The 12703-nt window shown below is 46.5% G+C and overlaps 1 protein-coding gene and 1 pseudogene across 2 annotated transcripts in view; one reads left to right on the top strand and one right to left on the bottom strand.

Moving 5' to 3' along the window:
* Window positions 1–1138: 1138 nt before the first annotated feature.
* LOC144339732 (peptidyl-prolyl cis-trans isomerase A-like) lies at window positions 1139–2300 on the bottom strand (annotated as a pseudogene).
* A 1628-nt stretch (window positions 2301–3928) lies between these two features.
* Window positions 3929–12703, top strand: part of YWHAG (tyrosine 3-monooxygenase/tryptophan 5-monooxygenase activation protein gamma) — a 32463-nt gene continuing 23688 nt past the window's right edge. Inside the window, exons 1-2 of one of the 2 annotated variants that reach the window (XR_013414698.1) lie at window positions 3959–7152; window positions 9629–9827. Coding sequence is in view for 1 of the 2 variants with exons in the window: in NM_001194436.3 (NP_001181365.1) it covers window positions 4168–4254 (87 nt within the window). In the remaining variant the exon portion in view is untranslated. 2 annotated transcript variants of the gene reach the window in all.

Below are 12703 nucleotides of genomic sequence, written 5' to 3' on the forward strand. Positions count from 1 at the left end.
CTGAGGTGGGAGGATCACTTGAGCCCAGAAATTGGAGGCTACAGCGAGCTATGATTCTACCACTGTACTCCAGCCTGGGCTACACAGTGAGATCCCCACCTCTAAAAAATAAGTACATAAATAAATAAATCAGGGAGGAACTTGCCTTTGAGTCTTGCTACCTGTGCCTCTGCCTGCTCTCAAATCCTACAATCCTTTAAAGGCTGGGTTGGAAATGTTACCAAACTCCCTGGAGAAGTTTTTCAGAACCTCTTCCTATGCAGCCTGAAAGAAGTTATTTTTTAAACAAAATATTTACAGTGCTTCACACACGCTGAATTCCTTGAGGACAGGGGTCCTCCAGCATCTGGCATAGAGCCTGCAATATTCCCCCACGGAAACTCTTTCATTCCAGATTCTCATCCACACTTCATGTTTCCTATTTTATTTTTCACTTCTTATTGATTTTTTTGTTGTTATTTAGTTTTTATTTCATAGTCACAATCTTACCTCTGCAATTCAACCAGACATGGAAGGGAAGAGGAAAAACATGGGACCCAGGCTGGGCGCAGTGGCTCAAGCCTGTAATCCCAGCACTTTGGGAGGCCGAGATAGGCGGATCACGAGGTCAGGAGATCGAGACCATCCTGGCTAACACGGTGAAACCCCGTCTCTACTAAAAAATACCCAAAAAAAACTAGCCGGGCGAGGTGGCGGGCGCCTGTAGTACCAGCTACTCAGGAGGCTGAGGCAGGAGAATGGCGTAAACCCAGGAGGCGGAGCTTGCAGTGAGCCGAGATCCAGCCACTGCACTCCAGCCTGGGTGACAGAGCCAGACTCCATCTCAAAACAAACAAACAAACATGGGACCCAAATGGAACTGTAGCAAGAGCACAAAGACGATAGGATACTGGGAGCAAATGGGGTGGATAGGTGCTCTCCTGAGCTACTGAAGAAATGGTCTGGTGGTTAAGATAAAACACAAGTCAAATTTATTAGAGTTGTCCATAGTCAGCAATGGTGATTTTTTTTTTTTTTTTTTAAGGTGGAGTTTCGCTCTTGTCGCCCAGGCTGGAGTGCAATGGTGTGATCTCAGCTCACTGCAACCTCTGCCTCCCAGGTTCCAGTGATTCTCCTGCGTCAGCCTCCGGAGTAGCTGGGACTACAGGCACCTGCCACCACGCCCAGCTAATTTTTGTATTTTTAGTAGAGACGGAATTTCACCATGTTGGCCAGGCTGGTCTCAAACTCTGGACCTCAAGTGATCTGCCTGCCTCGGCCTCCCGAAGTGCTAGGATTACAGGCGTGAGCCACTGCACCCGGCCATAGCAATAGTGATCTTCTTGCTGGTCTTGCCATTCCTGGACCCAAAGCACTCCATGGCCTCCACAATACTCATGCTTGCTTTCGCCTTGCCGAAGACCACCATGCTTGCCATCTAACCACTCAGTCTTGGCAGTGCAGATGAAAAACTGGGAAGCGTTTGTGTTGGGTCCAGCATCTGCCATGGGCAAGATGCCAAGATCTGTATGCTTCAGGATGAGGTTTTCGTCATCGAATTTCTCCCCATAGATGGACTTGCCACCAGTGCCATTATGGTGTGTGAAGTCACCACCCTGACACATAATCCCTGGAATAATTCTGTGTAAGTAGGAACCCTTGCTGGGCGCGGTGGCTCACGCCTGTAATCCCAGCACTTTGGGAGGCTGAGGCGGAGGGATCATGAGGTCAGGAGTTCGACACCAGCCTGACTAATATGGTGAAACACCATCTCTACTAAAAATACAAAAATCAGCTGGGCGTGGTGGCGCATGCCTGTAATCCCAGGTACTCAAGAGGCTGAGGCAGGAGAATCGCTTGAACCCGGGAGGCAGAGGTTGCAGTGAGCCGAGATTGCTCCACTACACTCCAGCCTGGGCTACAGAGCGAGACTTCATCTCAAAAAAAAAAAAAAAAAAAAAAAAGAAAGAGAGTACTAGCAACCCTTATAATCAAATCCTTTCTCTCCAGTGCTCAGAAAATGAAAGTTTTCTGCTGTCTTTAGAACCTTGTCTGCTAACAGCTCTGATATGTTAACATGGCTTTATGGTTTGCAGAGGTCACTTCTTGGCTTCTTGGTTTCCAGGCCCCTAACCTTGAAGGAGACGCAGCCCGAGGGCTTGACCATAATGTCAAAGAACACGATGAGATTGACCATGGCCAGCAGTAGAGTACTCCTGGCGGCAGCAGCGTCTGCAAAGCTCACTTTTTTTTTTTTTAATATGGATTTTCGCTGTTGTTGCCCAGGCTGGAGTGCAATGGCACCATCTCAGCTCACTGCAACCCCCGTCTCCCAGGTTCAAGCGATTCTCCTGCCTCAGCCTCCCCAGTAGCTGGGATTACAGGCGCTCAGCTAATTTTTGTATTTTTAGTAGAGATGGGGTTTCGCCACATTAGCCAGGCTGGTCTTGAACTCCCGACCTCAGATGATCCACCCGCTTCGGCCTCCCAAAGTGTTGGGATTACAGGTGTGAGTCACCAAGACCAGCCAAAGCTCATTTCCTTTTTTTTTTTTTTTTTTTGAGATGGAGTCTCGCTCTGTCACCCATGCTGGAGTGCAGTGGCACGATCTCAGCTCACTGCAACCTCAAAGCTCACGTCTTATTGACTTCTAGCATACTGTACATATCTTGCCTATTTTCTTGGGAAGGGATTTTTTTCTGTTTTGTTCACTACTGTACCTTGTGGCTTAGAATAGGGCTTGGAACACAGTAGCTTCTCACAGATAATTGTTGAATACATAAAGTAAATAAAATGTGTAGTCAAAACTATGGGGCCTGCAGGCATGGTGGCTCACATCTGTAATCCCAGCACTTTGGGAGGCCGAGGCGTGAGGATCGCTCGAGCCCAGGAGTTCGAGACTAGCATGGGCAACAAAGCTAGACCCTCGTCTCTACAAAAAACAAAACAAAGCAAAAAAACCTAGTCTATCTTTAAGCTACGTGGAATAATATGAACGAGAATATATCAGCGTGACCTCAGTAGGTACGTATGCCTAGGAGGGGAGAGAAGGGCTGGACAACTAAGCCCCAGACACAGCCCGTTAAGGCGTGGAGTAGGCTCCTGGTAGCTGAACTGAATCTTTAGCACTCCACCCTGGAGAGGAAGAAGGGGTTCTCCAGGGTCAGCCAGCAGGCAGCTGCATCCTTTCTGGAAACCAACCAGTGTGGCCAGCCGGTATTTGTCGTTCGTCCTTGTTTTCACCTAGTCAGGCCCAAGAGCCTCAAGGTGGGGTGGGGGGTTAGTGGAAGCTCGTAGGGGGAGGAGGTGACAGTCCCCCGAGTCTGGCCCCTTAATTCAGCCATCCCGCGGGCAGGCACCACACTGAGAGTCTGGATCTACAAAGGACGCGCCTCCTATCCTTCCCCCACCACGACCTGCTACGTGATCTCGGAAACAGGGTCTAGGACTGAGGCCCCTGCCCCCTCCTCTCGTAATTTCCCGGAGAATATGGGGCGGGGCGGTGAATCAGCACTCGCAGGGACTGATGCAGCCCTGATCCCCGCCAGGGGTCCCCAGCGGCCTCGGGATTCGAACCACCCCCCCAGTCCTCCTGCGCCTGCGCGCTACCTCCGCTGGGAGTTGTAGTCTTGACCGCCCCTTTGTCCTCGGTCTTCTCAACGCCTCGGCCCACGGCAGGTTACACTACAACTCCCAAGGGCCCATGCGTCGGAGGCCTGGCGGGGCGGGGGGCTGAAGGGAGAGGGATAAGGGGGCGTCTGGAGAAGCTGGGGTGAGGGAACTGAGGAGTGAAGTGAATAAAGAGGAGAGTGGGGGCGCAGTGGGAAAGGACGTGGTGCCCGGAAGACGCGCAGTGAGCCGAGTTGGGGAGCGGGGAGCTCTAGCCGCGGCCGGGCCCGGGCGGGGCCTGGGCGGGGCTTGCGGACGAGCGGGCGGGGCCTGCCTGCGTCATGCGGCGTGGGCGGGGCCGCAGGGGGTTGTCCGTCCGTGGCACGCACAGCAGCCGCAGCCGCCTCGCTCCCGGTCCCGCGGTCGCAGCTCCAGCCGCCTCCTCCGCGCAGCCGCCGCCTCAGCCGCTCGCTCCGTGGGTCGGTCCTCTCCGGCACTTGGGCTCCAATCGCGCCCTCCAAGCCCTTCACGCCACCCCAGTGTCCTCCTCCTTCTCCGGCCAGACCCAGCTCCGCGAAGATGGTGGACCGCGAGCAACTGGTGCAGAAAGCCCGGCTGGCCGAGCAGGCGGAGCGCTACGACGACATGGCCGCGGCCATGAAGAACGTGAGTGTCTCCTCCCCTCCCCCGCCGCTCCCTGCCCCTCCGAAGACGCGGTCCTTGGCGTGGAAGGCCCGGGGCTTCGTCGCCCTGTCGCGATGGTGGGGTGACCGCCCCGTCTCGCTCACTGAGGGGGGCCGGGGAGGGTCCCCAGAGCCGACGGGAACACGGGCTGTGACGCGGCCTCTCCTCGGCGTCCCCGGGGCCCCGCGGCGCGGCCTCTCTGGCCCGGCGCGGGCGCGGGGCGGGGCGGGGTCCTGCGGGGCTGGACTTGGGAGCGGGGTCTCCGGTCCCAGCGGCTCTAGGGGTACAGGGGATCCGAGCGGGGAGGCGTGCGCATCCTTTGTGCCCCACTTCCCCCCTCCTCCCAGCCCGGGCGTGGGGGCGGGGGACCGCATGGATGCGGTTCCTCTTTCTCTCCCTGGTGTCTGGGCGGCGCCTTTCCCATTCACTCAGCAGGTCTCCCGGTTTTCCACCTCCCCAGCCCCCCCAAAATCTTCCCCACTGTCTGTCCCGACAGATCCCTGTGAATCTTCCCAGAAACATTGTATAGGGTCTCTTGAAAACCTGAGCTCCGTGGCGCAAAATCGAAACCACCTTGCTCACGTTTTTCTTAACAAAAGGCTCTTCTTTCTCCATTCCCCCAAAGCAAGTCCTCCGGCTTTTAGGAAGGGGGAACGTTTGTCTCGCTAGCGTTTTCGTTGATCGTTTTCAACATGTCATCTCCATTTTATTCCCTAATGTTTTTGTATTGAAAAGGGTAGGTATTGCCTGTAAAATAAAAGGTGGTGAATGTAGCTGACTGGTTCGATCCGTGTGACATATGCCGTTTCTTTTTTGAATACAGGCACGCGTCTGTGAAATTCCTATAAGTTGGGGGAAAAAATATTCTGTCTGATCTGATAGTGCAAACAAAGCGGTGGTGAGAGGCAGTATCAAGTCATTCCAGAAGATTCTGCATTTGTCATATTGCAGAGAGCCTAGACTGGGTGGAGGCTGGGAGGAGTTATTTTAAAGGGGAAAAAGTCTTTTTAAAAATTTTTGGTCGTTAGATGCATCTGAGGCTTTTTTTTTTTTTTTTTTTTTTTTTTAAAGCGAGTACGTCTTCATGCTGATGAAAAGAGAATACTGATCTCCAGTTGTCGCATTTTGTCTGGGTTGCAGATTCCTCCCTGTATTGCACCATTTTGTCAGTAACACTACATTTATCTAATGGGCTGTCAACCAGTTTGATATTAGAGGAGGGGGAAGTATTGAACATTATGAAATGAAAGGTAGAAAATTAATGATTTCGGGCCCCCACTATCTTAATATTTAATTTCCTGCCTTATGTAACAAAGGTTTTTCAAATGCATCTCCATTGTAAAGTGGATGCTGGAGTGTACCTTGCATGTTACATCTTTTAAATGAAGCATTATTGATATTACAGATCAATTCTTGAATAACTTTACTGGTTCTCAAAAGAGGACAATGCTGATACCTTTACATTTAAACCAGGTATTTTAACAAAGAAATGTTTTTGTCTTATTAAAGAAGAGAACCGGTTCTGAAATTCGGAATACTGCTATGGCCACAGCTGCTGTCTTACAAGGTTTTAATGCTCAAATGATGTAAGTTGCACTTCTAATGGGTATCAGTATTGGAAATATCTTCAGTTCGTGTTATTTAATTTAGACTCTTCTAATTTTTCCGTATTTCTAGTTCCACAGGAAAGCGAGTGACCTCGCACCTATATCTATAGCAACCAAGTGATGTCACACACAATGACACAGAGGCTGCAATGCACCTAAGGGCTGGTAGGGAGTGTGCAAATGGCATTTATCCAAGGTAATGCAGAAATTAGCCGATAAGCCAGGTGGAATCGAGCACTTCATATTCCACCAGATAAGAATTAGTCCAAAAAATAAGGATTTCATTTACCCTTAAACATGCAGATCCCTGACCTCTAGCTAGGCCTTGTTCACCCTATTGCTAGCTTTCTCACAAAAGTTTATAAGATGCTTTTTTTATATTTTTAAACATTCATCTCACTTATTTAAAATACTGGGCAATAATGGAATAAAAGTAGAAATTTTAAACGATAATATATTTTATGGAATGAAAGTAGAAATTTTAAACAAGAATATAGTTTACGATAATAGTGCAGAGATGAGATGTGTACTTGTGTTTATTTCAGATAATGAATTTGGCAGGTTTTAATAAAAACCTTAAAAAAATGATGACTTTCTACTGAGTCATTTTCAGTTACTGTTAGGGAATGAGAACCAGTTCCAAAACCTTTTAAATCGAGGTTTGGGAAGTTTGTTTTTTACTAGATTTGTGCTTCTGCTCCTTCACAGTATAGAGGAAAGAACAGTTTGTAAAATAAAAACCTTTTTTCAACTCTGTTTCCTGTGACTTTAAGGAAATAGGCCCTGTCCCTCATTTTCCTCATCTATAAAATGGGACAGTACTTGAAAAAGTTGTGCGGATTCAATAAGAAATGTAGTAGGTGTTCCCAAATGGCAACTACCTAAGAAATTGTCTTCCTGTTTATAAAAGTCATCATGGAGAATTTGGAAACTGCAGAGAAAGAACCCAGTCTTACCACTCAAGTGAGCTCTCTTTTAAGGCCGAAATCATCCTGTTGATGGATTAAAATTTATTTGAGTTTAATGAAATTATCCTAGTGCTAACACTATTGGAATCTGTGCAGAATGATAGTTCTGTGTGGGCAACCAGGACAGAAATACTGTATTATCCAGTATTTTGAAAAGAAGGAAAGAGGAATGTTAGGTCTTTTAAGACACTTGTTTAGTCTTGTATTGAAGGAGATTGAATACCTAGATGTATCCTATGTATTAGACAATATTGTCTTGTCCTTTGACTTTTAATAGTCTCTTGAGAAGTTAATATTTTAAGTAGGCTACTGGTACTTGCCTCGGGGGGAGAAAAGGTTCAGGGCTACTAATTTTGTTGAAGTTACTGGGTTAAGCAGTTTAATTCAGTGAGGGGTGGTGGGGGCAAAGGTGGCAAAAGGCTATCATAATTTTTCTAAATCTTCCTAGTGGGATCAGTAGACTTTCAAATTCTTACTATCTTAAATATTCCATTCCCTAGCCACCCCCCCCGCCCAGCTTTTCCAGGAGATCAATAGCCATTATCACTAATGGAGTAATGGTACCTCTGTAGACTCTTCAGAGGTGGAGTTCTGCCAACCATTATTCTGAGTCATGTGGCTTGAATTGTTCTCTTCTTGAGGGAAAGAATACAGATCATACAGCTTGCTATTCATGTGTTAGCCTTCACAGTAACTGAAGCAGATATTACGTATTTTTCCGATTATTTTGGAAATCTCCTATGTGTCTTTTGAATTCTACTGAGATTCAACATGGTGCTAAATGTTCATCCTCATTGCAGTCCTGGATTAACTGCAGACCTTGGGTAGGAGTTCATCTCTTATATTCAGGGAAGCCTTATTTATTAAGCCACTCTCTGAATTATTGAAAAGAGTGAAGAAAACGTTGTGTTTTTATTGAGGTAGAAGTTGCATAACATAACTTTAACATAGTCACATCACATTTCAAATGTGCCGTTGAGTGGCATTGGGTACATTCAGTGTTTTGCAGCCATCACCTATGTTCAAGAAAGGAGAAAGTGGTTACTTTTAAAAAGTGATGCCGCTCTGGCCTACAGCTGGCTGGAATTCAGCACGCCATTACCGATTCAGGAATGTGTCGATAATGGAGTGCCCACAACAGCTCACAGCCAGCGATAATTGTCTATCCCTTTGTCTTCGTTTACAAGCCTCTGAACTGAAAAAAGGGAATTAGCTTTAGTTAAGTTTTGTACCGTATTCCCACTTAAAAAGTTATGGAACTTGAACACCGTATAATGTTCACCCAAATAAATAAGAACAATTTACTTGAAGTCTGAGCAAATCATTACCTCTTTGGGGATTATGGAAATTTTGCTGGTGTTCTTGTGACTCGTTTTCAGCCCCAAGGCTGGCTTTATTATCAGTGATTTGCCGCCTGTGTGGTGGTGGTTTCCTAATGAGCAGGATGCAGGACTGAGACTGGGGAGTTCCTGCAGCTTGAGGCTGTCAACTGATGGGACACCAGCCCAAGACATTCAGTACATCATTGTGACTGTCAGCAGCTGGATGGGAAAAGTACCGTTACTTTTCCCTTCTTTGCCCACTGCTAAGATCACCGGTCCTAACCTTTTTTTTTTTTTTTTTTTTTTTTGGAGAGAGTCTTGCTGTCACCCATGCTGGAGTGCAGTGGGCAGTGGTGTGATATCTGGGCTCACTGCAACCTCTGCCTCCCAAGTTAAAGTGATTCTCCTGCCTCAGCCTCCCAAGTAGCTGGGATTACAGGCAAACATCAGTCACCACGGCCAGTTAATTTTTGTATTTTTAGTAGTGACAGGGTTTCATCATGTTGTCCAGGCTGGGCTCGAACTTCTGACCTCAGGATCTACCCACCTCGGCCTCCCAAAGTGCTGGGATTACAGGCGTGCCCAGCCTCAAAAGGGAAATATCACTTTTAAATGATATAAAACATTACCTTCTCTTTGCCTTCTTTTTAGAGCTATTTAGGGTTTACCAGATATTCCAGTCTATAATTATGTGTGCGTTTGATTGCTTGGTTTTGTTTGTTTTTTTGAGACAAGGTCTCAATCTGTCACCCAGGCTGGAGCATGGTTCACTGCAGCCTCCACCTCACAGGCTAAAGTGATCCTCCAGCTCCAGCCACGCAAGTAGTTGGGACTACAGGTGCATGCCACCACACCCGACTATTTTTTTGTATTTTTTTTTTTTTTTGTAGAGACGGGGTGTTGCCATGTTGTCCAGGCTGGTCTTGAGCTCCTGGACTAAAGCAATCTGCCCATCTTGGCCTCCCAAAGTGCTGGGATTACAGGTGTGAGCCACCACACCCAGCCCAGTCTATAATTATAAAGCAGCTAAATGTTGCCTTTCTACAAAGGCTACCAAATACCAGCTGCCTTCCGGCCTCTCTCAGAATCATTTTTTTGTATCTTCCCCAAATTCCATTTTAGGTGTCAGCTATTATTTTGCTTAACTACCAAACCATGTTATTTTACTTAAAATTGTCATTTGTAGAAACTTTGAAATTTTTGATATTTTGCTAAATGAATTTATGAATTTGAGTGGTAGAAATTTAGTTACACGAAAACTGATTTTAAAAAATTCCCTGCGTTGGGCACGGTGGCTCACGCCTGTAATCCCAGCACTTTTGGGAGGCCGAGGCGGGCTGATTGTGAGGTCAGGAGTTCGAAACCAGCCTGACCAACATGGTGAAACTTGTCTCTACTAAAAATACAAAAAATGGGCTGGGCATGGTGGCGCTCACCTGTAATCCCAGCCACTTGGGAGGCTGAGGCTGGAGAATTACTTGAACCTGGGAGGCGGAGGTTGCAGGGAGTTGAGATTGCACCATTGCACTCCAGCCTGGGTGACGGAGCAAGACTCCATCTCGGAAAAAAAAAAAAATTCCCAAAAGAAAGCTTTAATTTTAAGGTAAATAGTTATAAATAATTGGTTTGCTACCATGATTTTGTAGAAAAAATAAAAATTGTAAATCTTAAAAGACTATGTGCGTGAGTCTTTTCTTTCTGTTTAAAGAACTGGTGAAGTCTTAGTTAAATTGCTGCCAGCATTTCACTTGTTAAGTGTGTGTCCTACAGAAATAGATTTTTCTTTACTTGAGTTAAATACTACTAATATGTGCTGCATGGCATTAAGTTTTGGTTGTGGGCCGGATGCAGTGGCTCACGCCTGTAATCCCAGCACTTTGAGAGGTCAAGATGGGTTGATCTCTTGAGGTCAAGACCAGCCTAGTCAACATGGTGAAACCCCATCTCTTCTAAAAATACAAAAATTAGCTGGACATGGTGGTGTGTGCCTGTAATCCCAGCTACTCAGGAGGCTGAGATAGGAGAATCACTTGAACCCAGGAGGCAGAGGTTGCAGTGATCCGAGATCACACCAGTGCACTCCAGCCTGGGTGACGGTGCGAGACTCCATCTCCAAAAAAAAAAGTTTTGGTTGTGAATAGGAAAGAGAGTGTTCTTACATATATAGATTTTTTAACGTAACATTAAAACAATAAAATTATTCCAAATAAATTCTTGGGCTTCTTAACCTTTGGAAAGGTACCTGTCTTTGGAGAGATAAAGCCCATCTTGGTGAGTGGGACCCAGGCACCTAGCTTTCCTCTGAGCAGGGGTGTCCGAGCTGGGAGTATGACAGTGACAGCAGTGGCCAGCTGAACATGTAATGACAGTAGCTGAAGAGGAGTCACTGATCCACCCCCAACCTGCCGCAAGCTGAGTATGAAGAGCAGCTGCCGTGGGCAGGGAAGTGAGGAATGGCTAAGGGAGTGAGGGGAAGGCTTTAAAAAGCCAGGTTTCTTTTGAAGCCATAGAGATGACTTACATTTCTTGAGCTGTCTGAAAGAAATTTCTCATGACTCTTAAGCTACCATGTTTTAAAAACCCAGATCTGGGAAACAAAATGCCTCTGGGGCTGGTTCTTTAAGAATGTAGAAATCAGCTTGACTTTTTGACTTTCTCTGTACAGACTCCTTTTGTAGCAATGTAACATGAAGTAGTGAGCATGTCTTTGCAGGGGAGGCGCAGCATAGTTAGTAACCCTGCAGGTAACCCCATACTCATTGGCAGTATGTTTTAATGTGAAGACCTGCCTGGCCTGGGTAGGCTATAGAGCAGTGGTCCCCAACCTTTTTGGCACCAGGGACCCGTTTCATGGAAGACAGTTTTTCCATGGACTGGTTGGGGGCGAGGGTTAGGGGGATGGTTTGGGGATGAATCAAGCACATTGCATTTATTGTGCACTTTATTATTGCTACATTGTGGTATGTAATGAAATAATTACACAACTCACCGTAATGTAGGAGCCTAACATTGTTCTACAATTAGATGGTCCCATCTAGGGGTGATGGGAGACAGTGACAGATCATCAGGCATCAGATTATCATAAGGGGTGCGGCCTACGTCCCTCACATGTGCGGTTCACAGTAGGGTTGGCACTCCTTTGAGAATCTAATGCCACCGCTGATCTGACAGGAGGCAGAGCTCAGGTAATTGGAGCAGTGGGGAGTGACAGACTTCCTGCTCTGCAGCCAGGTTGCTGACAGGCCACAGACCCGCTGGGGACCCCTGCTATAGAGAATAGATGTTATTATTTTCAAACCTTCCCATTGGGTCTTATGTCTGTGTAATAGAGGTTAAGACTGGATGTTATTTTTCCTACTAGGTTGAAAAAAATGACCCTACCCAGAAAGGTAAGAAGAATGAACAGGAGAGGAGAATATGAGCGACAAAAAAGGGCCTTCCAAGGCAAGGAAAGGTAGCGGTGACAAGGGAGTAGGAAGGAATATTCTAGAGTATCTTGGATTTTGGAATGCCATGCCTGTTTAAGGGAGTCTGTAGTCTTTGGAAGGCTGTCAACAATGGGATTGACTACTGAAGACAAAAATGTTGGTGGCCTTTAGGATGCTAGAAATTTCAGGGGAAAATGACAAGAATCACCATAATGATTCACATGCAGGGATATTTCCATCGTGTCTTTTTCTGCAGTTTACATTCTTTTGCACCTTGCCTTTTTCACTTGACATCATTTCAATGATACTCTGTCGTTATTTTCAGTAGCTGAATAATCCTGTGGATATATCATAATTTGATTTTTTTTTTACTTAGTATTTAGGCTGTTTCCAAATTTACATTTGTAAATAATATTGATGAGGGTATAGATGGTCCCTGATTTCAGATGGTTTAACTTAATGATCTTATCTTTTCTTTTTTTTTTTTTTCTTTTTTTGAGACAGTCTCGCTCTTTTGCTCAGGCTGGAGTGCAGTAGCGCAATCTCAGCTTACTACCACCCTGCCTCCTGAGTTCCAGCGATTCTCGTGCCTCAGCTTCCCAAGTAGCTCGGATTACAGGCACGTACCACCATGCCCGGCTAATTTTTGTATTTTTAGTATAAATGGGGTTTCCCCATGTTGGCCAGGCTGTCTCCAACTCCTGGCCTCAGGTGATCTGCCCACCTTGGCCTCCCAGAGTGCTAGGGTTACAGGCATGAGCCACGGTGCCTGTCCTTAACCTGACGATTTTTCGACTTTACGATGGTGCAGAAGCAGTAGGCATTCAGTAAGCTCTTCCACTTAGGAGGGTCACGTCCCCATAAACGAGTTGTACGTCAGGGAGCATCTGGTATCTTTCAGGCACAATTTGTACGTTAAGACAGACCCAAGAGGGGAATTGCTGGAAAACCAGCTAAGAATAATGTTTAAGGTCCTCACTAGTACAGGGTATTCTTTCTTGAAAGTTTTGAAAAATTTGTTTGAATAGGTATTATGTGCACATGTTTCAGAATTCAAAAGGCACCTGTCACCCTTTGTCCTCTGGGAAGGAAAATGAGGTTGAAGC

This window comes from Macaca mulatta, chromosome 3, assembly GCF_049350105.2.
Source record: "Macaca mulatta isolate MMU2019108-1 chromosome 3, T2T-MMU8v2.0, whole genome shotgun sequence".
NCBI lineage: Eukaryota > Metazoa > Chordata > Mammalia > Primates > Cercopithecidae > Macaca > Macaca mulatta.